The sequence below is a fragment of the Aquarana catesbeiana genome, linkage group LG01 (assembly GCF_042186555.1).
Source record: "Aquarana catesbeiana isolate 2022-GZ linkage group LG01, ASM4218655v1, whole genome shotgun sequence".
Taxonomy (NCBI): Eukaryota; Metazoa; Chordata; class Amphibia; order Anura; family Ranidae; genus Aquarana; species Aquarana catesbeiana.
The window spans coordinates 318,310,145-318,334,977 of record NC_133324.1 but is presented as its reverse complement, the minus strand read 5'-3'; the positions used below and the strand labels follow the sequence as shown (position 1 = coordinate 318,334,977).

At 41.2% G+C, this 24,833-nt stretch overlaps 1 protein-coding gene and 1 long non-coding RNA gene across 2 annotated transcripts in view; one reads left to right on the top strand and one right to left on the bottom strand.

Moving 5' to 3' along the window:
* The window catches only part of SVOP (SV2 related protein), a 140,884-nt gene extending 117,763 nt beyond the window's left edge, over positions 1–23,121 (bottom strand). Inside the window, exon 1 of the mRNA XM_073629985.1 lies at positions 22,911–23,121. Within this exon, the coding sequence (XP_073486086.1) occupies positions 22,911–22,978 (68 nt within the window). The 5' untranslated portion in view covers positions 22,979–23,121. The remainder of the gene's footprint in view (positions 1–22,910) is intronic.
* LOC141144371 (uncharacterized) lies at positions 13,773–18,399 on the top strand. The gene is made up of 2 exons (XR_012244397.1): positions 13,773–13,808; positions 17,683–18,399. It is a non-coding gene; the product is annotated as an uncharacterized lncRNA (long non-coding RNA).
* Positions 23,122–24,833: the final 1,712 nt, after the last annotated feature.

Here is a 24,833-nt window from a genome sequence, read left to right as displayed (position 1 = left end):
GCCAAGCTAGGAACCCAGCAGAGAGGCGGGGGTGACGCTTGAGGAAGATACCACCACAATAATTGTAGGAGCTCAAGGGATTCAGTGACAGTGAATCAGTGGGTCTAGTGAGAGACAGGGAGCTTAGTGTGCTGAAGAACTACAAGGAGAAGTTGTAGTGAAGGTGAAATAACTGTTACGCTTTGTGTTAGGAACTGTTAAAGACTGTTGCCATAGGAGACAGCATTCCTGCACGTGCAGATGTGGCTTCTTGCTGGAGGCCTTTTCCTGCACAGCTGTCCTCCTAGTCTCGGAGTCTGCTAATTGAACTTGCAACTACTCAAGGGTGTCCTGGCCCTAACCCGCTCTCCCCCAAAAATACAAAAAGGACTGTTAAGAGAAATAAAACCTATTTTGCATCCAAGAAGTGTCTGGCGCTCAATAACTTTATTCATCTTGTACCCACTATGCCTCACAACCCACCTCATACAGAAGGATGTCAGCTATCTCTGGCCCTGGAGGTTCTCATCAGACTGAAGGAGGCCGGAGACCTTGTTACAGACATGTCAAATCGCATGCCGAATTGCAGCCTATTGCCAGCAATGGCACTGTCCCAATTGGTGCTACTGCGACTTTGCGGCACCGCACTGATTTCATAAGTAGTTCCTGCATTACTTTTGACAACTTCGGGGGCAATTTCAATAGACATCTGTGCATGAACCCGCACAGATGTCTTTCAAATCGCCCCCTCAATACAGCTGTTCTGTGAAACCCTTAGAGGTTTGTTAGAGAACCTTAGTGAACAAACAGCACCATGAAAGCCAAGGAACACACCACACAGGTCAGGGATAATGTTGTAGAGAAGTTTAAAGCAGGGTTAGGTTATAAAAAAATATTCCAAGCTTTGAACATCTTACAGAGCGCTGTTCAATCCATCATTCAAAAATGGAAAGAGTATGGCACAACTGAAAACGTACCAAGACATGGCCATCCACCTAAACTGACATTAATCAGATAAGCAGCCAAGAGGCCCATGGTAAATCTGGAGGAGCTGCAGAGATCCACAAATCAGGTGGAGAATCTGTCCACAGGACAACTATTAGTCATGCACTCCACAAATCTGGCCTTTATTGAAAAGTGGCAAGAAGAAAGCCATTGTTGAAAGAAAGTCAATAGAAGTCCTGTTTGCAGTTTAGAGGACATAGCAAACATGTGGAAGAAGGTGCTCTGGTCAGAGAAGACCAAAATTGAACTTTTTGGCCTAAAAGAAAAAAGCTATGAGTGGCAGAAAACTAACACGTCACATCACCCTGAACACACCATCCCCACCGTGAAACATGGTGGTGGCAGCATCATGTTGTGGGGATGCTTTTCTTCAGCAGGGACAGGGAAGTTGGTCAGAGTTGACGGCAAGATGGATGGACCCAAATACAGGGCAATCTTAGAAGAAAACCTGTTAGAGTCTGCAAAAGACTTGAGACTGGGGCGGAGTTTCAGCTTCCAGCAGGACAATGACCCTAAACATACAGCCAGAGCTACAATGGAATGGTTTAGATCAAAGACACACCACACTTTTCACATATATATTTGTAAAGAATTATGAAAGCCATTTATCATTTTCCTTCCACTTCACAATTATATGCCCCTTTGTGTGCCCCTTTGTGTTGATTTATCCTATAAAATCCATTTACGTTTTTGGCTGTAACATGACGACAACTTTTTTGCTCCTGGCCCCTTCCCCTTCCATCTTTCACATTTGGAAAGGGTGCTTACCTTTTCTAAGCTGCAGCTCTTCCTGCTTTCATAAAAACAAACAAAGGCGCCTCTAAGTGCAGAAGATAAACTTTTTTAATACCCCAACTGGGTTAGAAACACTTACAGAATAGGAGTAATATACAGGCACATCGTGGGTGAGGCTGCATTGGAAAGGGTCACGACCAGAGGAAGCCTGCAGGAAGATGGTTGTAGTCACTGTCAGCAGCGGTGTAAAGTCCAGGGAGCCGCTGTGAAGCCGGCGTCATCAGCGTGTGAGAGCTGCGAACCTGGAAGTGTTGTCATCCGCAGGGCGGCTGTGTGACCAGCCTGAACCGCAAACGAAGAGCCAGAGAGGGGATGTGACGTCATCAATGAGGGACGCGTTTCGGAACTGTCAATCATTCCTTTCTCAACCTCGGAATACACTGATGGCTGGGGAGGATATATGCAAGCACACTGGCAGTGGATTGGCCGGGGGGCGGGGGCAGCGGGATATGATAGCAATGAGTATAGTAAATGCATATAAATATCAACAAAATACCTGCAATAGCATACTAAAAAACGGAGGAGTAAAAGAAAATAAGGTAAAATAAAGGATAGTAGTAATAAAAGTTAAAAAGGGTTTTAGAAGGGTTTAAAAACAATCTGTATGACGATCAGGGTGCCTGATATATGGAACTGACAGGTCATGAAAAGTGCATATAACAGACTATCAGCAAATCAGGCAAGCAAGATGATATTGTTGTTTACAGCGCCAAACAGGGAAGGGGAACATGAATAACATTAATATAATCAAATTATTATCATATAAAAGTGTGTAAATTATGACGTGAGAACGCCCATAAGTTAAAGTTAAAAAAGAAATAAAGAAATATTTAAAAGAGAGATATTTAAACATTGTGCAGTAATGTAGATGGTAAAAACGTCTTTTTATTTTTAAAATTCTAAGAAAGAGGAAGAGAGCCTGGATCAATGTAAAAGAGGAATATCCTGTCAAAGTATGGCACTAACTTCAAAATCCTCGTTTAACCCTCCAGGGGCTAAGACGTTTAATAGGAATATCCAATACATTTCTCTATGGCATAGTCGTCGGTAGCGTTCAGCTGGGGGGAGATCTTTTGGCATTGCCTCAATAACCCATACTCTGAGGCCGCTGGTGGATTTTTCATGAACATGGAGATGGTGTTTAGGGACACTGTGATTATCTATTCCGCCTTCGATGAAACGACGGTGTTCACCGAACCGTTTCCGTAATGGCCGGATAGTGCGCCCTACATAAAATAGACCACAGGGACAGGTGAGGCAGTATATGACATGGTCAGAAGAACATGTGTGGAAACCCTTTATAGGGTATGTTTTGCCTTTCACGTGAAAGTCTTTTTGGCCATGTGTCACAAACCGACAGGTCTTGCAGAGGGGTTTGCGGCACTGATACATCCCAGAAATAGCTAGGAAAGTGGGCATGTAATAGCCCGGAGGTGGAGGTCTAGCCCTGAGTTTGCTGGTCGCTACCTTGCTTTTAATGTTGGGTGCTTTCCTATAAGCAAATTGAGGTCTATTAGACAAAGTAGGAAGTAGATGTTCATCTTGTAGTAGTAAAGGCCAATGTTTTTTAATGATGTTTTCCATTTGTTTATGTTGGGTATGGAATTGAGTAATGAATCGTAAATTACTATTGTCAGTGTTGGAACGTGGATGAGGGTTTTCAATAGGCAGTTTACTCTTGTATTGTTGATAAGCTGTGTCCACAAGGTCAACAGGGAATCCCTTTTCAAGAAATTTTTCTTTAAGAATAGAACCTTCAGTGTCATAATCACTCTTCAGTGTACAGTTCTTTTTGAGCCTACAGAACTGGCTCTTAGGTACATTTTTTAGCCATAGGGGGTGATGGCAGCTCTTATAGTGGAGGAAGGAGTTTCCAGCTGTTGGTTTGGTAAAGTTTTTAGCGTGTATCTCATTACCTATCCAAAAAAGTTCGAGGTCCAAAAAGGCTAGTTTGTTTGGGTCAATGACAGAGGTAAAGGTGAGGCCCATGTTATTGGTGTTGCAATATGTAACGAAGTCTGAGAATACTGATACACTGCCATCCCAAATGATGATCACGTCATCTATATAGCGGCCATAAAAAACAATATGGGAAAAAAACGGGTTGTTGTTCCATATATATTGATGCTCCCAGTGCCCCATGGTGAGATTCGCATATGAGGGCGCAAAATGCGCCCCCATAGCTGTCCCCTGTAGCTGCAGAAAAAAGTTTTCTTCAAATTTAAAATAATTGTGTGTAAGACAGAAGGAAGTGGCCTCAACAATAAAGGAGGCTTGCCTTGGATTTAGCATGGGGTCTTGACAGAGAAAAAACTGTAGGGCATTGAGGCCTACTTCATGAGGTATGGATGTGTATAGAGATTGGACATCTAAAGAGGCCCAGTGGTAGTTCTTGTCCCAGGAGTATGTGGTTAGAGTTTCCAACAAATGGACACCATCTCTTATATGTGAATGGAGGGATTGGGCCAATGGCTGAAGGAATTGATCTATGTACTGTGATAGTCCACTGCTAATGCTATCCATAGACGCCACGATCGGTCGCCCAGGTGGTGTTTTAAGGTCTTTGTGCACCTTGGGCAGGTGATAAAAATAGGGAGTGAAATGTATTTCTTTAACTAAAAAGGAGGCCTCTTGTTGTGTGATGATATTTTCATTTAGTGCTTTTTTAACAAGAGAAGAAGCTTCGATGGTAAATGCAGGTAAGGGGTCTTTATCGAGCCTAATGTATGTATTGGTGTCGGATAGTAGTCGGGTGGCTTCAGAAACATAATCAACTCTGTTTTGTATCACTATACCTCCCCCTTTATCAGCACTCTTTATAACCAGTTCTAAATTGTTGGTGAGTGTGTCAAGGGCTCTTTGTTCATGATAGGTGAGATTGGAGATGGATTTTTTCATATACAACTTGTTTTCATGTGTCCACATATATGCATAATTTTCATATTTCTTATGTATGTACTTTCACTGCATAGCACTTTTTAATCTTTATTCATTATTTTTACCTTTATCCATTTTCATTTTTCATTATTTTTTATTTTTTAAATTTTGATTTTTTGTTTTCAATTTTTACTTTTTTTTTTTTTTTTTTCTTTCACTTTTCTTCCCTCAGTCATGGATTTTCTGTCCGAAATAGATTCCTTAAAGTATTCCAAAATAAATGACCTTTTAGCAATCATACCCAAAGGTTTCTTTACACCTATACCACATTTCTCTCATGTAGAATATAAATTGCTCTGTTCACTGTTCCGAAAATTAGAGAGGCTAGTCATCTCTGCTAATCAGCAGTGGTGGGATGAATTCTTCCTTCTCAAATACTTGTCTGCTCACATTACTCCCAGAGGCCTTAGAATTTTAAAAACATGTTCCTTCTTAGACTCAGAATCACAAAGAGAATGGTCCTACATATCTGAATTCTGCACCAATAAATGGATCAAAATTATCTCTGCACAGAGACATATCAAATATGAATATCTCCACCAAATAAAAACAGTATTTTCTCAGATTGCAGATCTCACCACTCACTTACCATCCGTATGGCTATCTATTTTAACCAAACTAACCCATAAGAAGGAAGATATTTTGATTAAACACAAATTGGGGAAATTTAGCAGAGACTTGAAAGACTATAGTAGTAACAACGTTTTCTCCTGGAAACGTAAATCTGTCCATAGTCTTCCATCCCTCATGGATATCAATCCGTTTGCCCCCATTGTCCCTCGTAAAATATTCCCCTCCAATAAAACACCAACCTTCAATACAGCAGTTGCTTCCGGATTGAGTTTACAGGATAAAGAAATTAATACCACTGCTTTGGCACCCACGTTATCATCTCTTACTGCCAGTTCGGTTCTTGCTCAGTCTACACAGGTGATACAGGCCACCCTGATTTCCACTGCACCAAATATCTCTGACGCCCTCCCTTGCTCTATCACTATTACAGACAGTCTACAGAGTACTATAGCAAATAAAATATGTGTTCCATCCATAACATCCCCTGTTTCCTCTGTATCTTTTGGTTCCAGCTCCTCACTTATCACACCCCCCACCACCATTCCATCCTCAGAGCCAACTGCGGTCCCTTTTTTAGTGTTCGACCCTCCTCGCACAAAACCACAAAAAAGAAAACACGCAGAAGAGGATGTCGAGGCAGAGGCAACAAGCCTCACTCCAGACCCCAGCAAAAAGAGAGTACTGTTAAAATCTTTAACCTCTCCTCCCATGTCCTAACTGAAGACGAAATTTCCTTGCTTAATCGAGGTCTAAATTTTGCTCCATCTGCTGCTCCTAATCCTTTCCTTCTCTTCAAAGACTTGAACAAATTTGTTTGCCTCCTTACCCTAAAAAGATTTTTCAATATTCAATCTAATAAACATCGCTTACATGCTGATTCAAACATACTTGATGTGTCCCATAATACCATTGAGGTTCATATTGATAGTGATCCCCTTTCTCTTTTAGAAGAATTATACAATCATCCCCTTACTTTATCCTCCCCTCCAGCAGATCACGACAATGATTTTGCGTTATATATGCAACATCTGATAACCTCTCCACCCATCCAAAATACAACCTTTAAACCGACCTCGGTTTTCTATCCAACTCAGTCTAAAGGCTCATGTATCGATGCGTTTTATCGCATCGTTCATGCAGAAATACAGGAATTGTGTAACAATTATAAGAACAAAAATTAAAAATCCATCTCCAAGCTCACCTATCATGAACAAAGAGCCCTTGACACACTCACCAACAATTTAGAACTGGTTATAAAGAGTGCTGATAAAGGGGGAGGTATAGTGATACAAAACAGAGTTGATTATGTTTCTGAAGCCACCCGACTACTATCCGACACCAATACATACATTAGGCTCGATAAAGACCCCTTACCTGCATTTACCATCGAAGCTTCTTCTCTTGTTAAAAAAGCACTAAATGAAAATATCATCACACAACAAGAGGCCTCCTTTTTAGTTAAAGAAATACATTTCACTCCCTATTTTTATCACCTGCCCAAGGTGCACAAAGACCTTAAAACACCACCTGGGCGACCGATCGTGGCGTCTATGGACAGCATTAGCAGTGGACTATCACAGTACATAGATCAATTCCTTCAGCCATTGGCCCAATCCCTCCATTCACATATAAGAGATGGTGTCCATTTGTTGGAAACTCTAACCACATACTCCTGGGACAAGAACTACCACTGGGCCTCTTTAGATGTCCAATCTCTATACACATCCATACCTCATGAAGTAGGCCTCAATGCCCTACAGTTTTTTCTCTGTCAAGACCCCATGCTAAATCCAAGGCAAGCCTCCTTTATTGTTGAGGCCACTTCCTTCTGTCTTACACACAATTATTTTAAATTTGAAGAAAACTTTTTTCTGCAGCTACAGGGGACAGCTATGGGGGCGCATTTTGCGCCCTCATATGCGAATCTCACCATGGGGCACTGGGAGCATCAATATATATGGAACAACAACCCGTTTTTTTCCCATATTGTTTTTTATATCCGCTATATAGATGACGTGATCATCATTTGGGATGGCAGTGTATCAGTATTCTCAGACTTCGTTACATATTGCAACACCAATAACATGGGCCTCACCTTTACCTCTGTCATTGACCCAAACAAACTAGCCTTTTTGGACCTCGAACTTTTTTGGATAGGTAATGAGATACACGCTAAAAACTTTACCAAACCAACAGCTGGAAACTCCTTCCTCCACTATAAGAGCTGCCATCACCCCCTATGGCTAAAAAATGTACGTAAGAGCCAGTTCTGTAGGCTCAAAAAGAACTGTACACTGAACAGTGATTATGACACTGAAGGTTCTATTCTTAAAGAAAATTTTCTTGAAAAGGGATTCCCTGTTGACCTTGTGGACACAGCTTATCAACAATACAAGAGTAAACTACCTATTGAAAACCCTCATCCACGTTCCAACACTGACAATAGTAATTTACGATTCATTACTCAATTCCATACCCAACATAAACAAATGGAAAACATCATTAAAAAACATTGGCCTTTACTACTACAAGATGAACATCTACTTCCTACTTTGTCTAATAGACCTCAATTTGCTTATAGGAAAGCACCCAACATTAAAAGCAAGGTAGCGACCAGCAAACTCAGGGCTAGACCTCCACCTCCGGGCTATTACATGCCCACTTTCCTAGCTATTTCTGGGATGTATCAGTGCCGCAAACCCCTCTGCAAGACCTGTCGGTTTGTGACACATGGCCAAAAAGACTTTCACGTGAAAGGCAAAACATACCCTATAAAGGGTTTCCACACATGTTCTTCTGACCATGTCATATACTGCCTCACCTGTCCCTGTGGTCTATTTTATGTAGGGCGCACTATCCGGCCATTACGGAAACGGTTCGGTGAACACTGTCGTTTCATCGAACGCGGAATAGATAATCACAGTGTCCCTAAACACTATCTCCATGTTCATGAAAAATCCACCAACGGCCTCAGAGTATGGGTTATTGAGGCAATGCCAAAAGATCTCCCCCCAGCTGAACGCTACCGACGACTATGCCATAGAGAAATGTATTGGATATTCCTATTAAACGTCTTAGCCCCTGGAGGGTTAAACGAGGATTTTGAAGTTAGTGCCATACTTTGACAGGATATTCCTCTTTTACATTGATCCAGGCTCTCTTCCTCTTTCTTAAAATTTTAAAAATAAAAAGACGTTTTTACCATCTACATTACTGCACAATGTTTAAATATCTCTCTTTTAAATATTTCTTTATTTCTTTTTTAACTTTAACTTATGGGCGTTTTCACGTCATAATTTACACACTTTTATATGATAATAATTTGATTATATTAATGTTATTCATGTTCCCCTTCCCTGTTTGGCGCTGTAAACAACAATATCATCTTGCTTGCCTGATTTGCTGATAGTCTGTTATATGCACTTTTCATGACCTGTCAGTTCCATATATCAGGCACCCTGATCGTCATACAGATTGTTTTTAAACCCTTCTAAAACCCTTTTTAACTTTTATTACTACTATCCTTTATTTTACCTTATTTTCTTTTACTCCTCCGTTTTTTAGTATGCTATTGCAGGTATTTTGTTGATATTTATATGCATTTACTATACTCATTGCTATCATATCCCGCTGCCCCCGCCCCCCGGCCAATCCACTGCCAGTGTGCTTGCATATATCCTCCCCAGCCATCAGTGTATTCTGAGGTTGAGAAAGGAATGATTGACAGTTCCGAAACGCGTCCCTCATTGATGACGTCACATCCCCTCTCTGGCTCTTCGTTTGCGGTTCAGGCTGGTCACACAGCCGCCCTGCGGATGACATCACTTCCGGGTTCGCAGCTCTCACACGCTGACGACGCCGGCTTCACAGCGGCTCCCTGGACTTTACACCGCTGCTGACAGTGACTACAACCATCTTCCTGCAGGCTTCCTCTGGTCGTGACCCTTTCCAATGCAGCCTCACCCACGATGTGCCTGTATATTATTCCTCTTCTGTAAGTGTTTCTAACCCAGTTGGGGTATTAAAAAAGTTTATCTTCTGCACTTAGAGGCGCCTTTGTTTGTTTTTATGTCATTTTAGACTCTGCTTCAGTCTTTTAAAGTTGCAGCCCATTTGCCGAAGATTACCATCCTCTTATCCTCATCACTCTCACCAACCAACATTTTCCTGTACATTTTGGACTGCCGATCCCCAATAGAGACATTACTTGGACTACGTTAGTCCTGTGCGCCCTATACAACTTTCTTTTCTTCCTGCTTTCAGGCTTAGGCAAGAATGAGTAGGTATCTACAAAGTCCTAAAAATTTGTGGAATGTGTGTGCAGGCATGGAATTGTGCGCAGATGTGCTTCAGGTCTCTCACAGGTCCCAAAGACATGTGCAGGATATTTGAAGATGGTGGTGCAGAAAAGGACATGCAGGACGAGAACATCAGGGGGTAAAGTTCCTTTTTATTCTGCAGTTTTTATTTTTTTATTTTTTACCTAGGGGTCTATTTACAAAGCAGTGAATGTCAATTTCAACAAACATTCTCTTCTGGAGAATCAATAAGTGCCATTTAAAACACATGCTGCTGGAAGATTCATCTGTTCGCTGAATGTCGGATTTATTTTTATTTTTTTTAATATGCCCCATGTACCTCAAGTATCTTGAGTGTTATCTCAAGATGCATCTGACTTTGGCTTATGTTGTGAACCTCAGACTGCAGGAGTGGGCGGGCGGATAGGCTATTTTCAGGATGCTATCAACAGCTTCCATCTGTAATGTTTTTCCAAATAAACAATATCACTATTTTTAGTCAGTCTAGTTAGAGAACCTTTAAAGGGAATATTCACCATAAAAAAGAATGCCTGCACTTTTAGAAATTTACAAGGTAGATAAACCAGCTTGTTTCTATAAAAGTATGTCAATGTACACTATTATAAATGTGTTCTGGATAAAGATGGATAATTCTTTGAAGTATTCAGACAAAGAGTAATGTGTAATAGTCAGACTTAGTGGGGTGGATTTACTACAGGCAAATAGACTTTGCACTTTGCAAGTGCAGTTGCTCCAGAGCTTAGTAAATAGGGGAAGCTTCACGTTGCAAAGAATACCCAATCACATTCACGTAAAATTAAAAAAACATTTTTTTTTTTTAACTGCTTCCCACCTGGACTATTGTAAAATGACATTCAGGCGGGAACTCTATTTTTCTGGAAGTACATCATATCGCGTCAAGTCGGACACAGCGAATGACTGATAAGTCTACCGGCCCGCTGCCAGTACCACATGATCGCTGTGACCAATCACAGCAGATCACATGACAGTTGTAAACAATGAATGGCAAATCACAGCCCATTTGTACCATGTAATTAACTGTGAACAATCACAACAATACACAGGGGTTGATTTACTAAAGGCAAAAAGACTGTGCACTTTGGAACGTGTGTTGCACATGGCAAGAGCAGTTGCTCCATAGTTTAGTAAATGAGCAGAAGCTCTGCTGACTTTGATCAACCAATCATGTGCAAGCAAAAATGCAGTTTTTTTTAAATTTTCCTTGCATGTGATAGGGTATTCTTTGTAAAGTGAAGCTTTACCTCATTTAATAAGCTCCGGAGCAGAGGGCAGAACTTGCAGAGGGCAATTGCACTTTCCAAGGTCCACAATCTATTGGCCTTTAGTAAATCAACCCCACAGTGTCTACACACTGTCATTCAGTAAAAATATTAGCTCATAGCAGTGAAATTCACTGCTAGAAGCAATCACAGTATGTTAAAAAGAAAAAATCCTGATCAACTCCCAAGAGTGGTACAGTGTTACTATGGTAACACTGTATTGCTCTGGTCACAGTATGTAAAAAAATTATTAAATTCAGTGTCCCTGGTCACAGCCACACCAGTTATATGATGACACCATACTGCACTGGTGACAGTATGTAAAACATTTTTTTTAAAAATGTGAAAAAAAAAATATTTTTTTTTAATTTGCCAAAAAAGTGACAAAAATTACAACTTCAAAAAACGCGTCATGTCTATTACTAAATACCTCAGTCTGTCTACTTTTCAAAAGGGTAATTTGGGGGATATTTGTACTGTCCTGGTGTTTTGGGGTCTCAAGAAATGAGATAGCCTTCCAGTACACCAGGACTGATTGATTTTCAGATATATATACCATAGTTTGTGAACTCTATAACTTTCCTACAGACTAAATAATATACACTGATTTGGGTTATTTTCACCAAAAAATGTAGCAGAATCATAGCTCCCAACTGTCCCTGATTACGAGGGACTGTCCCCAATTTGGAGCAAAGTCCCTCTGTCCCTCTTTCCTCCTCATTTGTCCCTCATTTTGGTCTGATCTATATCGTTATATATATAAAATGCACTATTTATCTTTCAAAATGTGTTTCCCAGTGCTAAACCTTTCATCCAAATTCTAAATTGCTGCATTTGTAAATTTTAAAAGCCAGTATAAGGGAATAGTAGCGGTTAAAAAAAAAAAGCACTTGTGGGTTTAACTAATCTTCTTTTTTTTGTATAATTCTCCTTTAAGGGTGTGTGGCAGGGGTGTGTCCTACGCCTACATACTTTTGCTAATTGGTGTCCCTCGTTCCCATCTAAAAAAGTTGTGTGGCATGGATTTACTAAAGGCAAATAGACTGTGCACTTCGGAAAGTGCAGTTGCTCCAGAGCTTAGTAAATTAGGGGAAGCTCTGCTGATTTCCATCATCCAATCACGTGCAATCAAAAATGCTGTTTTTTGGCTGGGTATTTTTTGCAAAGTGAAGCTTTACCTCATTTACTAAGCTCTGGAGCAACTGCAAATGCAAAGTGCACAGTCTATTTGCCTTTAGTAAATCAATCCCTCTAAGTACATAGTTAACACAAAGGGGTTTCCAAGAATAGAGCATACATACAAAGGGGCAGGGGGCTTGCAAGTGCCAAGGATGGAAAGAATCTCCTAAAGAGAAGTAATAATGTTAACCATGAAAAGCTGTTGATGATAGTTGGTCAGTCACTTTTGACACCACTTTTTCTTGTGAATACAAACAGGTAGTGGAAATTATTAAGAGAAATCTACCTATTTTGTATTCAGACAGGGAATTGTTTGAGGTACTCCAGGGTGGTTGTAGATATTTCAGCCGTCATGCTCCCACCCTGGGCACCTTATTCTCTCCCAGTTTTTTTACATCAGTAAAGAAGACCACGCCTACCTGGCTCGCATATTTGGAATGTTCCATGTAATGTGAACAGGGCCGTCTTTAATATTGATTGGACCCTGGGCATTGCCAGGAGAGATCCGGCAAGTTCCCAGGTATACAGATTTAGGTAGGACCACACACGTGCTGCAAACTAGTGTGTAGTCTTGCCTAGAGTTCAGCCTTAAGGAGACTTTGAATGTACAAGGGGATGTGACATTTATAACTAAGTACAATATAGGTACACTATTAGGATTTTGAGAAACCTTCCAGAAATATTGACCAATTTTCTTTTGTTTTCTATAAATAAAATAATGGTGTGGGCAACTACATGGCAAATGAGGTTCGATGTTGAAAAATGTAAAGTAATGCATTTGGGTGCTAAAAATACAAAACACAAGTTACTCGCTAGGGGGAGAACCTCTGGGTAATCTAGGATGGAAAAGGAACTAGGGGTCTTAGTAGATGACAGGCTCAGGAATGGCATGCAATGCCATGCTGCTGCAAGCAAAGCCAACAGAATATTGGCATGTATTAAAAAGGGGATTCACTCTAGAGATAAAATGGTAATTCTCCCACTCTACAAGACTTTGGTCTGGCCGCATCTTGAGTATGCCGTCCAGTTCTGGGCACCAGTCCTCAAGAAGGATATCCTGGAACTGGAGAGAGTCCAGAGAAGGGCAAAAAAGCTAATACATGGACTAGAGGATCTTAGCTATGGGGAAAGACTACAAGCATTGAACTTATTCTCTCTGGAGAAAAGACGCTTGAGAGGGGATATGATAGAGATGTTTAAATACTGTACTGGTGACCATACCATAGGGAAAAAACTTTTCAGTGAAAGGGAATTTAAAAAGACACGTGGCCACTCACTGAAATTGGAAGAAAAGTGGTTTAACCTTAAACTGCGTAGAGGGTTCTATACTGTCAGAGTGGTAAGGATGTAGAATTCTCTTCTACAAGCAGTGGTATCAGCAGTGAGCATCGATAGTTTAAAAAACTATTAGATGGGCACCTTAAAGATCACAACATACAGGGATATACAATGTACTATTGATATAAACACACGCACACTCACACACCACAGGTTGAACTGGATGGACTGGTGTCTTTTTTCAGCCTTACCAACTATGTAACTAAGTAAATTGTGAAAGGTATTCCAGATCCCCAAAATAGGAGGTACATAACTTTTATGGGTAGGAAAGATCTTATGACAGTGGTAGATGTAAAGTCAGGAGAAGTAATGAGAAAAGGAAGAGATATTAACAATTTATTTTTCATTGCAGATGACATGCTGGACTGCCCCTGGAGGACCTTTTTAGTGACGAATATCACATGTATGTACTCTTGAGCCGACTTGTACAGTGACAGTGGAACACATGGTCCATTTCTTGGGGCCTTTGTTGTTTGGAATGATCCATGTTGCATATATGGCATTTATTTAGCTTATACTGTAATATTCCACTTCATCAGGCTGGATGTCTTCACTTTCCACTAAATACATTCTTGTGTGGCATCCTTTGTGGCTCACTTGTTAATAACCTTCAGAACACTATCTTGTAGGCATCAGTGGTTGGATGTGCTTGCTGTGTCTATATCACTTTACTTTAATTCATCTACAGTAGTGAAGATAACTGGACAGATTTGATTTTACCAGCTAACTAAAGGAACGTACAAGCAATCAGAAAATCATACAAAAAATACTGCAAAGTGGTCGTGCGATTATCTGATCGTTAGTACACAACTTTTGTCAGAAATTATCCGAAGGGACAAACACAAAAAATGTTCTCATATGATACCAGATCATATGAGTTTTATTTCATCATTAAAGCTTTCGTATATGAAAATACAATACAAACACAATACAATATATTACACCACTTTTGAATTTTTTTTTTCTGTCGTTTGAGAATTTTTGAACTTTAGTAACCTCTTTATTTTCGACATGGAGACTAACAGAAAAAAAAATAAGATTCACTCATCCAAAAATCTCATCATGTGTACCAGGTTTAAGGACTGTGTCTGTAGCATCCCCCCCCCCCCCAATCCCCATGGGCATTTGAGGGACCCCTAGTGGCTGGGTGGGTTGACATTTACCTCAGGGCTAAGTCCATAGCTAAAAGGGATTGGGAAACATTGAGCATCAGTCACTTTAAGTGTGTATTCAAGGATTTTATTGCTTAGCACACAAGGAGAGAGGAATAAGGGCTGCAGATACCCAAAAGCAACACTCTCCCAGGAGAGTAACCTGGCTCTGTGGATTTCCAGCCTCAGGTGATTATTGTGTCAGTGTTGGGGGTATTGTGTCAAATGACACCAATGCTGAGAGTTATTATTGTGTCCACTGACACCAATGTTGGGGGTTAATATTGCATCTGCTGACACCAATGTTGGGGGTTATTATTGTGTCAACTGGCAGTGACATCTGGGCAAGCCGTCACAGCTATACGTTGGCTCTTTAAGACACTGTAGGAAGCACACGCGCATGCCCGCAGCGTGTCCCCGTAGCCGAAGCGAGTGCCCGGTGGGCGCGATGACCACCGGGCACCCGCAATCGCTCGTGACAGAGCGAGAATGGGGATCTGTGTGTGTAAACACACAAACCCCGGTTCTGTCAGGGGAGAGGAGACACATCACGTGTTCATTCTAAGTATGAACACCGATCAGTCTCCTCCCCTAGTCAGTCCCATCCCCCCCACAGTTAGAACACACCTAGGGAACACAGTTAACCCCTTGATCGCCCCCTGCCAGTGACATTTACATAGTAATCAGTGCATTTTTATAGCACTGATTGCTGTATAAATGTCGCTGGTCCCAAAAATGTGTCAAGTGCTCGATTTGTCCGCCACAATATCGCAGTACCGCTAAAAATCATAGATCACCGCCATTACTAGTAAATATAAATATAAATATATATATATATAAAATAATAAAAACATCATAAATCTATCCGCTATTTTGTAGACGCTATAACTTTTGCGCAAACCAATCAATATAGGCTTATTGCCATTTTTTTACCAAAAATATGTAGAAGAGTACATATTGGCCTAAACTGGAGACACCATAAATCTATCCCCTATTTTGTAGACGCTATAACTTTTGCGCAAACCAATCAATATAGGCTTATTGCCATTTTTTTACCAAAAATATGTAGAAGAATACATATTGGCCTAAACTGAGGAAAAAATATGTTTTTTTTTTTTTTTTTAAATTGGGATATTTATTATAGCAAAAAGTAAAAGATAATGTGATTTTTTCAAAATTGTCGCTCTTCTTTGTTTATAGCGCAAAATATAAAAACAGCAGAGGTGATCAAATACCACCAAAAAAAAGTTCGATTTGTGGGAAAAAAAGGACGTAAATTTTGTTTGGGTACATCTTCGCACCACCGTGCAATTGTCAGTTAAAGCGACGCAGTGCCATATCGCATAAAATGGCCTGGTCAGGAAGGGGGTAAATTCTTCCGGGGCTGAAATGGTTAAACATACGCCCGAAGAAAAAAGTCGGCCGGCCTTCAACCTCCCCTCACAGCCGTTCCATCACACACCTCCAGAAAAAAGAAAAGGCTACCGGCCTCAAACCTTCCCTCACAGCCAGTCCAACACACTTCTGCAGAAAAAAAAAAAAGTCTACCGGCCTTCAAACTCCCCTCATAGTCCAACACATGCCTGCAGGAAAAGAAAAAAGTCTACCATTTACCAACCTCCCCTCATAGCCAGTCCAAAACACACTTTCAGAAAAAAGGAAAGTCTACTTACCTCCAACCTCCCCTCACAGCCACTCAAGGTCAGTTGCTCACTATAAATTATTTTAAACCTACAGACAGGAACTCCTATTTGCCATTAGATAGTTGTCATGATAATATTTGGCTTAGTAATATCCTTAAGGGCCAGTTTATTAGAATACGTAGGAACTGTTCTGATGAGTCTGACTACCACCTCCAATCCAAGGTTTTGGCTAATTGATTTATAGAAAAAGGGTATCAACCTGCATCCATTTTGAATGACCAAAGTAGAGTGTTGGAAATGGATAGACAGACATTGTTGCAGGATGGCAAACAGCGGGAAACTAGTAATTGTGAATATAAAATTATATTAGATTACAATGTGCAGTTTAGGCAGGTAGAAAAGTATTTTGAGAAGGGACAAAATATTAGGGTCAGTATTACCGGCCAACCCTAGGTTTATTTATAAAAAAGCCCCTGCTCTAAGAGACAGGGTAGCTCCTGGTGTTATAGATCCTCCTATACATGAGAAAAGTAGTTTATTCAGTTTCCTTACGGGTTTTCATGCATGTGGCACATGCCTGGCATGCCGCCAAGTTAGAAGTAATGTGAAAAAGAAGGAGTTTGTTTCTACCAGTACTGGAGGGAGGTATCAGATCAGAGATTTGATCACTTGTTCCACTACTGGGATCATTTACATGTTGGAGTGTGGGTGTGGGCTCCACTACATCAGGCGCACATCCAGGGCCTTGCATATTCGGGTAAAAGAACACATCAGACATATCAAAAAAGGGGTGATCACATATAATGTATCTAAGCACTTTAGGTTAGTTCATGCTAGGAGTCTTGATTCACTCGAATTTTGGGGATAGAACAAGTGGAGAAACATTGGAGAGGGGGTAATTATATAAGACAACTGGGTAGAAGGGAATCCTCTTGTATTTCTTAGGCCAAGGTTCTTGCCTCTAAAGGCCTCAACATAGACTTCGATCTCAATTGTTTTATAAGTGATAGGTGATTTTATATTTGCAAGATGGTCATTTTATTATAAGCAGTTGCTGTCCCTTTAAAATATCGAGTGTGTCCCAAGGTATATATTTTTTTTGTTAATGTCATTTTTCTATATTTATTTTATATAAATACTTGGATTTGTTATTCTATTTTTTAATTTAATTTGTAACTTTGCATTTAATATATTTTTCATTATAATATCCTATTTTTAATTTAATTTTTTCATTTTTTTTCATTTGTTTTTCCATTTTTTTTACTTTTTTTATATTTTATTCTTTTTTTTATATTTATTTTAAGTTTTACTTGAATGCTAATTTTTATTTTTATTTCATTTTTATTTTATCTTTATTATTTTTGTATTTATTATTATTTATTTTTATTTAATTTTATTTTTGTATTGTTTATTTAAATATTGCATTAAAATGGGGTATTTGTATATAGCTTTATATGTTATATTAGTTTCTTTATGTCCTCAGCGAGGCAGCTCATTCCATCCTTCTGGAAGACGACCACCACTCCTCCACTGTCCCGCTGGGTCTCGATTATGAACGATACCATGAGAATGGAGGAGATGCTGGCTCTCAACAACAATTTCCTTGAAAAATATAAGATATTGTGGTCCATCTGGCTCTGCATCTCGGCCTCCAATACCCTCCTGGACATGTTGTAAGACCTCTAACTAGAACACCCTGCAGCGCTGCCTGACGTTGGAGTGGGTTGGGACGTATACTTCTTGGTCCCCCCATCCCCTGTCCTACTATGTTTTTTGTTTTTTTTTCTTCTTCGATGAAAGTCTCCTCAGCAGTTCTGTCGCTTTTCTTCAACTCCCCCTCTCTTTTTATCTCTCTGTTTTCTTTTCACATCTGTTTTTTCTTTTTTCTCTCTCCCACGCTCACGCCCATCCTTGGGCAGCTCTTCCCCCCTCCGGTTTCTTCCTGACCTAGACTCTCCTTCTTTTTTGTTTTTAATTATATACATATGGATTTTTTTTTTGGCGAACAACATGGCCCCTTGGCCAAAATTGCTCTCGAGACTGAGTACTACATTACATAATAAGTGTAGTCTAGCTATGGGCGATAGCCACCGGGCTGATTTACCGTGTATGGTTACTTGTGACTGTTTATGGAATGTAACTCCTTATGTTGTTCAATGTGATATCTGTTAAAATGACAATAAAAACTTTTTCAACCCTATATGTTATATTAAAGTAGTGTAAAGGTGGCCGCGTGGTGATTAATCATTCAAGGACCGGAAGGATTTGCCCCCTTAATGACCAGGCCATTTTTTACGATATGGCACTGCATCGCTTTGACTGACAATTGCTCGGTTGTGCGACGCTGTACCCAAACAAAATTGACGTCCTTTTTTTTCCCACAAATAGAGCTTTCTTTTGGTGGTATTTGATCACCTCTGTGTTTTTTATTTTTTGCTATAATAAATATCCCCAATTTAAAAAAAAAAACGAATTTCTTCATCAGTTTAGGCCAATATGTATTCTTCAACATATTTTTGGTAAATAAAAAAAATCGCAATAAGCGTATAATGATTGGTTTGTGCAAAAGTTATAGAAAAATTATAGAGGGGCCACCTATCGATATATTACTGGAAACCTGAGCCACATCCCAAAATACAAAGAAAAGAAACACAGGAAGGGTTGTCTCTGGAATTGTATGGGCAGAGGATGAAAACCAAATAGGGAAGTAAGAGGCGTATGTAAAAAGAATATACAAAATTTATTAGGTACAAAAAGCATACGAATATATACAAGGTAGCTTATTTTTTTAAAAACAAACTTGATAGTCATAATGGATACCAATATTACAGCTAGGCTAGCTAGGTATCCATTATGACTATCAAGTTTTTTTTTTTTTTTTTAAATAAAGCTACCTTGTATATATTCGTATGCTTTTTGTACCTAATAAATTTTGTATATTCTTTTTACATAAGCCTCTTACTTCCCTATCTGGTTTTCATCCTCTGCCCATACAATCCCAGGGGCAACCCTTCCTGAGTTTCTGCGCAAAAGTTATAGCGTCTACAAGATAGGGGATAGATTTATGCCATTTTTATTTATTTAATTTTTTTACTAGTAATGGCGGTGATCTGTGATTTTTAGCTGACTGCGACATTCCGGGGGACAGATCAGAACTTTTAACACTTTTTTGGGACCATTGACATTCATACAGCGATCAGTGCTAAAAAATTGCACTGATTACTATGTAAATGTCACTGGCAGGGAAGGGGTTAACACTAAGGGGATATCAAGGGCTTAACTGTGTTCCCTCATGAGTGTTTCTAACTGTGGGGGGACAGGACTGACTGGAGGAGGTGACAGATCACTGTTCCTAATTAGCGGGAGCGTGTGCCTGTTATGGCTCTTAAAGGAGCTGATGTACCAGTACGGCGATTCACGGGAATGAGCCGACCTGCCACCGTATAATGACGGCAGCTGGTCGGTAACTGCTTAATATTGGCAGGTATGCTCTGTTTATATGGAGGTTTACACTGTTAAGTCGGTGTCCCCAGGTGATTTTTAAGCTAGCACGGCTTGTAGTGCTATACTTGTGAATATTATACTCAGCTTTTTATGGGAATAAAAATTTGTTATACGGAGAGCACTATATTCTGCCATTCTTTTCCACATATCCGTTGACTGATGAGAGGTAGCGGGGCTCATAGAGCCGCATAAAGGAAGTGTGAGAGATGGAAGACTAGAAGTGCCAGCATCAAGCCTGTTCTATCTGATATCCCCAGAGGGGAACTGCTGTTTTTGACCCGCTGGTGAATTGGGGGCAAGCACAAGCACTTTTGGAAATATTTGCACACAGTGGTGGATCATTTTCTTCTGTGGAATTTATTTATGCACATGTCACTTATATATAGACTTTTTATTTCATGTATATAGAATTATTACTAATTGATTGATGAACATATGCATTATTTAACCATTTAGTAGTGCAGCCCTGTTTGTGATTTAATATAAGTTTGAATGTAGTGAAATTTTTTTTTGAGTGATAGCAGCTACTTTAATTTGCACATTAACATCCCTTATATATACAGTATCTCACAGACATGAGTACACCCCTCACATTTTTGTAAATATTTTATTATATCTTTTCATGTGACAACACTGAAGAAATGGCACTTTGCTACAACGTAAAGAAGTGAGTGTGCAGCTCAAAATAACGCAACACACAGCCATTAATGTCTAAACCCCTGGCAACAAAAGTGAGTACACCCCTAAGTGAAAATGTCCAAATTGGGCCCAAAGTGTCAATATTTTGTGTGGCCACCATTATTTTCCAGCACTGCCTTAACCCTCTTGGGCATGGAGTTCACCAGAGCTTCACAGGTTGCCACTGGAGTCCTCTTCCACTCCTCCATGATGGAGCTGATGGATGTTAGAGACCTTGCGCTTCTCCACCTTCCGTTTGAGGATGCCCCACAGATGCTCAATAGGGTTTAGTTCTGAAGATATGCTTGGCCAGTCCATCACCTTTACCCTCAGCTTCTTTAGCAAGGCAGTGGTCGCCTTGGAGGTGTGTTTGGGGGTCGTTATCATGTTGGAATACTGCTCTGCAGCGCATGCCTGAAAGGAGGGGACCATGCTCTGCTTCCATATGTCACAGTACATGTTGGCATTCATGGTTCCCTCAATGATCTGTAGCTCCCCAGTGCTGGCAGCACTCATGCAGCCCCAGACCATGACACTCCCACCACCATGCTTGACTGTAGGCAAGACACACTTGTCTTTGTACTCCTCACCTGGTTGCTGTTTCTATTTCCCAAAGACAACCTCAGGATATGACGCGGAGCACGTGCACTCAACTTCTTTGGTCGACCATGACGAGGCCTGTTCTGAGTGGAACCTGTCCTGTTAAACTGCTGTATGGTCTTGGCCACCGTGCTGCAGCTCAGTTTCAGGGTCTTGGCAATCTTCTTATAGCCTAGACCATCTTTATGTAGAGCAAAAATTCTTTATTTCAGATCCTCAGAGAGTTCTTTGCCATGAGGTGCCATGTTAAACTTCCAGTGACCAGTGTGAGAGAGTGAGAGCGATAACACCAAATTTAACATACCTGCTCCCCATTCATACCAGAGACCTTGTACTACTAATGAGTCACAAGACACCGGGCGGTGTACTCACTTTTGTTGCCAGCGGTTTAGACATTAATGGCTGTGTGTTGAGTTATTTTGAGGGGGCAGCAATTTACACTGTTATACACATTGTACGCTCACTAGTTTACATTGTAGCAAAGTATCATTTCTTCAGTGTTGTCACATGAAAAGATATAATAAAATATTTACAAAAATGTGAGGGGTGTACTGTGAGATACTATGTATATATTATATATTTTTTGTTGGATGTTTCTTTGATTTGTTTGATTTACACGCGGATTGCACTGATTGCCTTTTCATTTGGGGTATGAAATATATATTAGGTGGTTATGGATTCCCCCTATTTATCATAAATATGTATTAACTTGTCTATTTCTATAATTAGCTAGTCTAGCAAAGCTACGATAAAGTTAATGGTGATGGTACAATAACAAGGTTAGCTATAAAAAATAAATACACTGTTTAAATAAGCAAGAGTCTCATTTATTTCCCAAGAAAATAGGAATCCTACCATAAAACACTAAAAGAAAATATTACAGAGCATATGAAACAAAAGAACATCAATGATACTTTACGTAAAGTCATCCTCTGTGTTCAGTATCTTCAGCAGGGCTCAATGGCAAGAGAGGAAGTAATTCCAGCTGGTCGGTACTTTTAAAGCCCACTCAGACACCACCCACACAACACCCACTGTCAGCCTACCTAGTTTGTATCCAATAAGAATCTTTAAGAGGTCATCCTTCCTAATCACCAGGAAGTATCTTCTTCTCTTCCCGTCCTCCAGGAAGTATGTGTCAGGGCTGGGCTCAGCCTTTCCTTCTCTGAGCTGGCCACTCAGCCGTCAGCTAATTGCCAGCTCCTATCTCTCCACAGTGACTCCCTCGTTGATGATATCCTGCTCGTCAGTCCTGCCTACTTAAGCCGTCCATCCCAGATGATCTCTGCCTTCGCCTTGGTCACATCTCTAGAGTAGGGATGCAACCTTTTCTTCAAGCCAAACCTGAACACTTTCATGGCGCACAGCAATTTTTTTGTAATACACACTATAGGATTGTAAAATACCTGGGACACCTTTTGGGTTACCCAAAGAGAATAGTAATGAGGTGTGTTATGGTGAACCGTGGCTGTGGCCATATTACATTAACAGTGGGGGGGGGGGGGGGGCTTAAAGGGGCATGATTAAATAAAACAAAAGCATTCGTGTACCCATAAAATATGATGATTCGATTAATATAAGAAATGTCAGTTAAATGTCAGTGGACGGTGTCAGTAAGGCAGTGGCCGGTGTCAGCAGAGCAGTGGACGGTGTCAGTAGAGCAGTGGACGGTGTCAGTAGAGCAGTGGACCTCCATCCAAAAACCTGAATCAGCTCTACTGAACCCAACCCCATACAAACTGTTCAGAAAGTGGCACTGTGCATTCTACAACCCTTTCAAGCACCTTTTAATTACAAAAAAAATGCCCAAAAAATTCAAAGCAATCCACAGGCACCCCACAAATAGAGAAGAAAATAACAGATTAAACATCAGACAGTGCCTCCCCCAATAGAGACCTCCATTACAGCAAGACAAAAAAAATCCCTTACCTTCCAGGAGCCGCTGCAAAGATGTGTGTGTGCGTATGAACCTGTTGGGGCGGAATCTGTAATACCATACTTTCTCCTGCAAAAGCGTCCCTGGTTGCAAGGACACCAGTCCAGTGGCCCTCTATTCACTGTCTCTGGTGGCATTGGTGCCGGCGGCTGGGTGGGAGAGAGTCAGTGCACAGACAGACAGTGCAGTGTGACCCGGCTGCAGGATATTAGCCCCGCTGGGGCAGGGGAAGAAGGAGGGGGGGCTGCGTGCTGTTTGGGGGTAGCTGATGGGGGGGTAGCTGACAGAGGGGGGGTAGCTGACAGAGGAGGGGGGTAGCTGACAGAGGAGCACATATCCTCTTAACCCCCCAATCACTACACATTTTTTACATGGTTTTCTTTCCCAGGCACCCTCTCCCCCTCCTCCCTGTCCATCTACAAAGCACAGCAAACTTTGTGCAGACCTCGATCAGCGTGTGTCCCTGCTCCCCCTCCTCCTCCTCCTGTGTGTGTGTGTTTATACAGAGCAGAGAAGGAGGAGGGGGAGGAGGGGGGAGCTTTGATCTACTGATAATCGGCTGTTCTGAAACAGGCTGCCGTCGGGAGGGGTAACAGATCAGATGGCGAGCAGACTCGTCACTCACTCTCGGTGCAGTCCGGTGTGAATGATGTGTGCGGGTCTGAAGAAGATGGAAACCCGAACACATCTTTCAAAAACCAGACTGTCCGGGAGAAAACCGCACAGGTGGCAACCCTACTCTAGAGACGCTCTCCTGTGTTCCTGTTAAAGACTTGCTTGGCTGACATTCCTTCTGGCTCCAGATCCTGCTTGCTGTTCTACTACGCTCATCTCTGGCTAACTGACGTTTTGGCTTGTCTGAATATCCGTTCTGGTTCCTGAACTCTGGCTATGTTTTGAATACGTTTACTCTGTTTACCTTTTTTTATTATTATTTAACAAGTGAGATTTAACTGTACTTCTGTCTCAATCTGATTCATGGTTTCTGACAGTAGGCGAAGGCCATGAATTCAGAAGATGCAGTCAATCCACTTGTTGGTAATATTTTTTCCAGATTGGATGAGCAGGATCATCGCATGGATCAGTTTGCCATGGATTTACAAGCACTCCTGAGTCGCACGGCTCACCTGGAATCTCCCACTGTGGCTGCTCTGGTACAACCTGTGTTGCAGGCCGTCCCTGCTGCTGCTCCATTCTCTGTGCAGGCACCCACCTCGAGTATTACCTCTATAAGAGGTATGTCTGGTTCCACTTCACTTCCCCAGCGATTTGGGGGCGATCCAGTGCAATGCAGAGGGTTTCTCAACCAGGTTGAGATATACTTTGAGATGCTGCCCCAGGCATTTCCCACGGACAGAAGCAAAGTAGGTTTCGTGAGATCTTTGCTTTCTGAGAGAGCCTTTGCCTGGGCAAACCCTCTATGGGAGACACAAAAACCTGTTGTTTTGAGTTACCCTGAGTTTGTGGCTTCCTTTAAAAGGGTATTTGACGATCCCGCGCGCTCTGCTTCTGCTGCGAATTGCCTCATGTTCATCAAACAGAGTATGAGAACTGTTGCCGATTACGCCATTGAATTTTGTACTCTTGCAGCATAGGTTGCTTGGAACAATGAGGCCTGCGTGGCTGCTTTTCCTCATGGTCTCTCGGATACCATCAAGGATGAGGTAGCAGCCCGAGATATACCCACTGAGCTGGAGAAGTTGATCACGTTTGCCATTCTCATTGACTCCAGACTCAGAGAAAGACTCTCTTTTAAAGGAGCGTTTGCGGAAGCCTCCTGTATATTTGACTCCAAGCTTTGTAGTTCCACACTTGCCTCCCTCACCTCCCATGCCTCCTGGTACTGAGTCGGTCAGTGACGATGAACCCATGCACTTGGGCTTCACGCGTATCTCTGCGGATGAGAGAACCCTTAG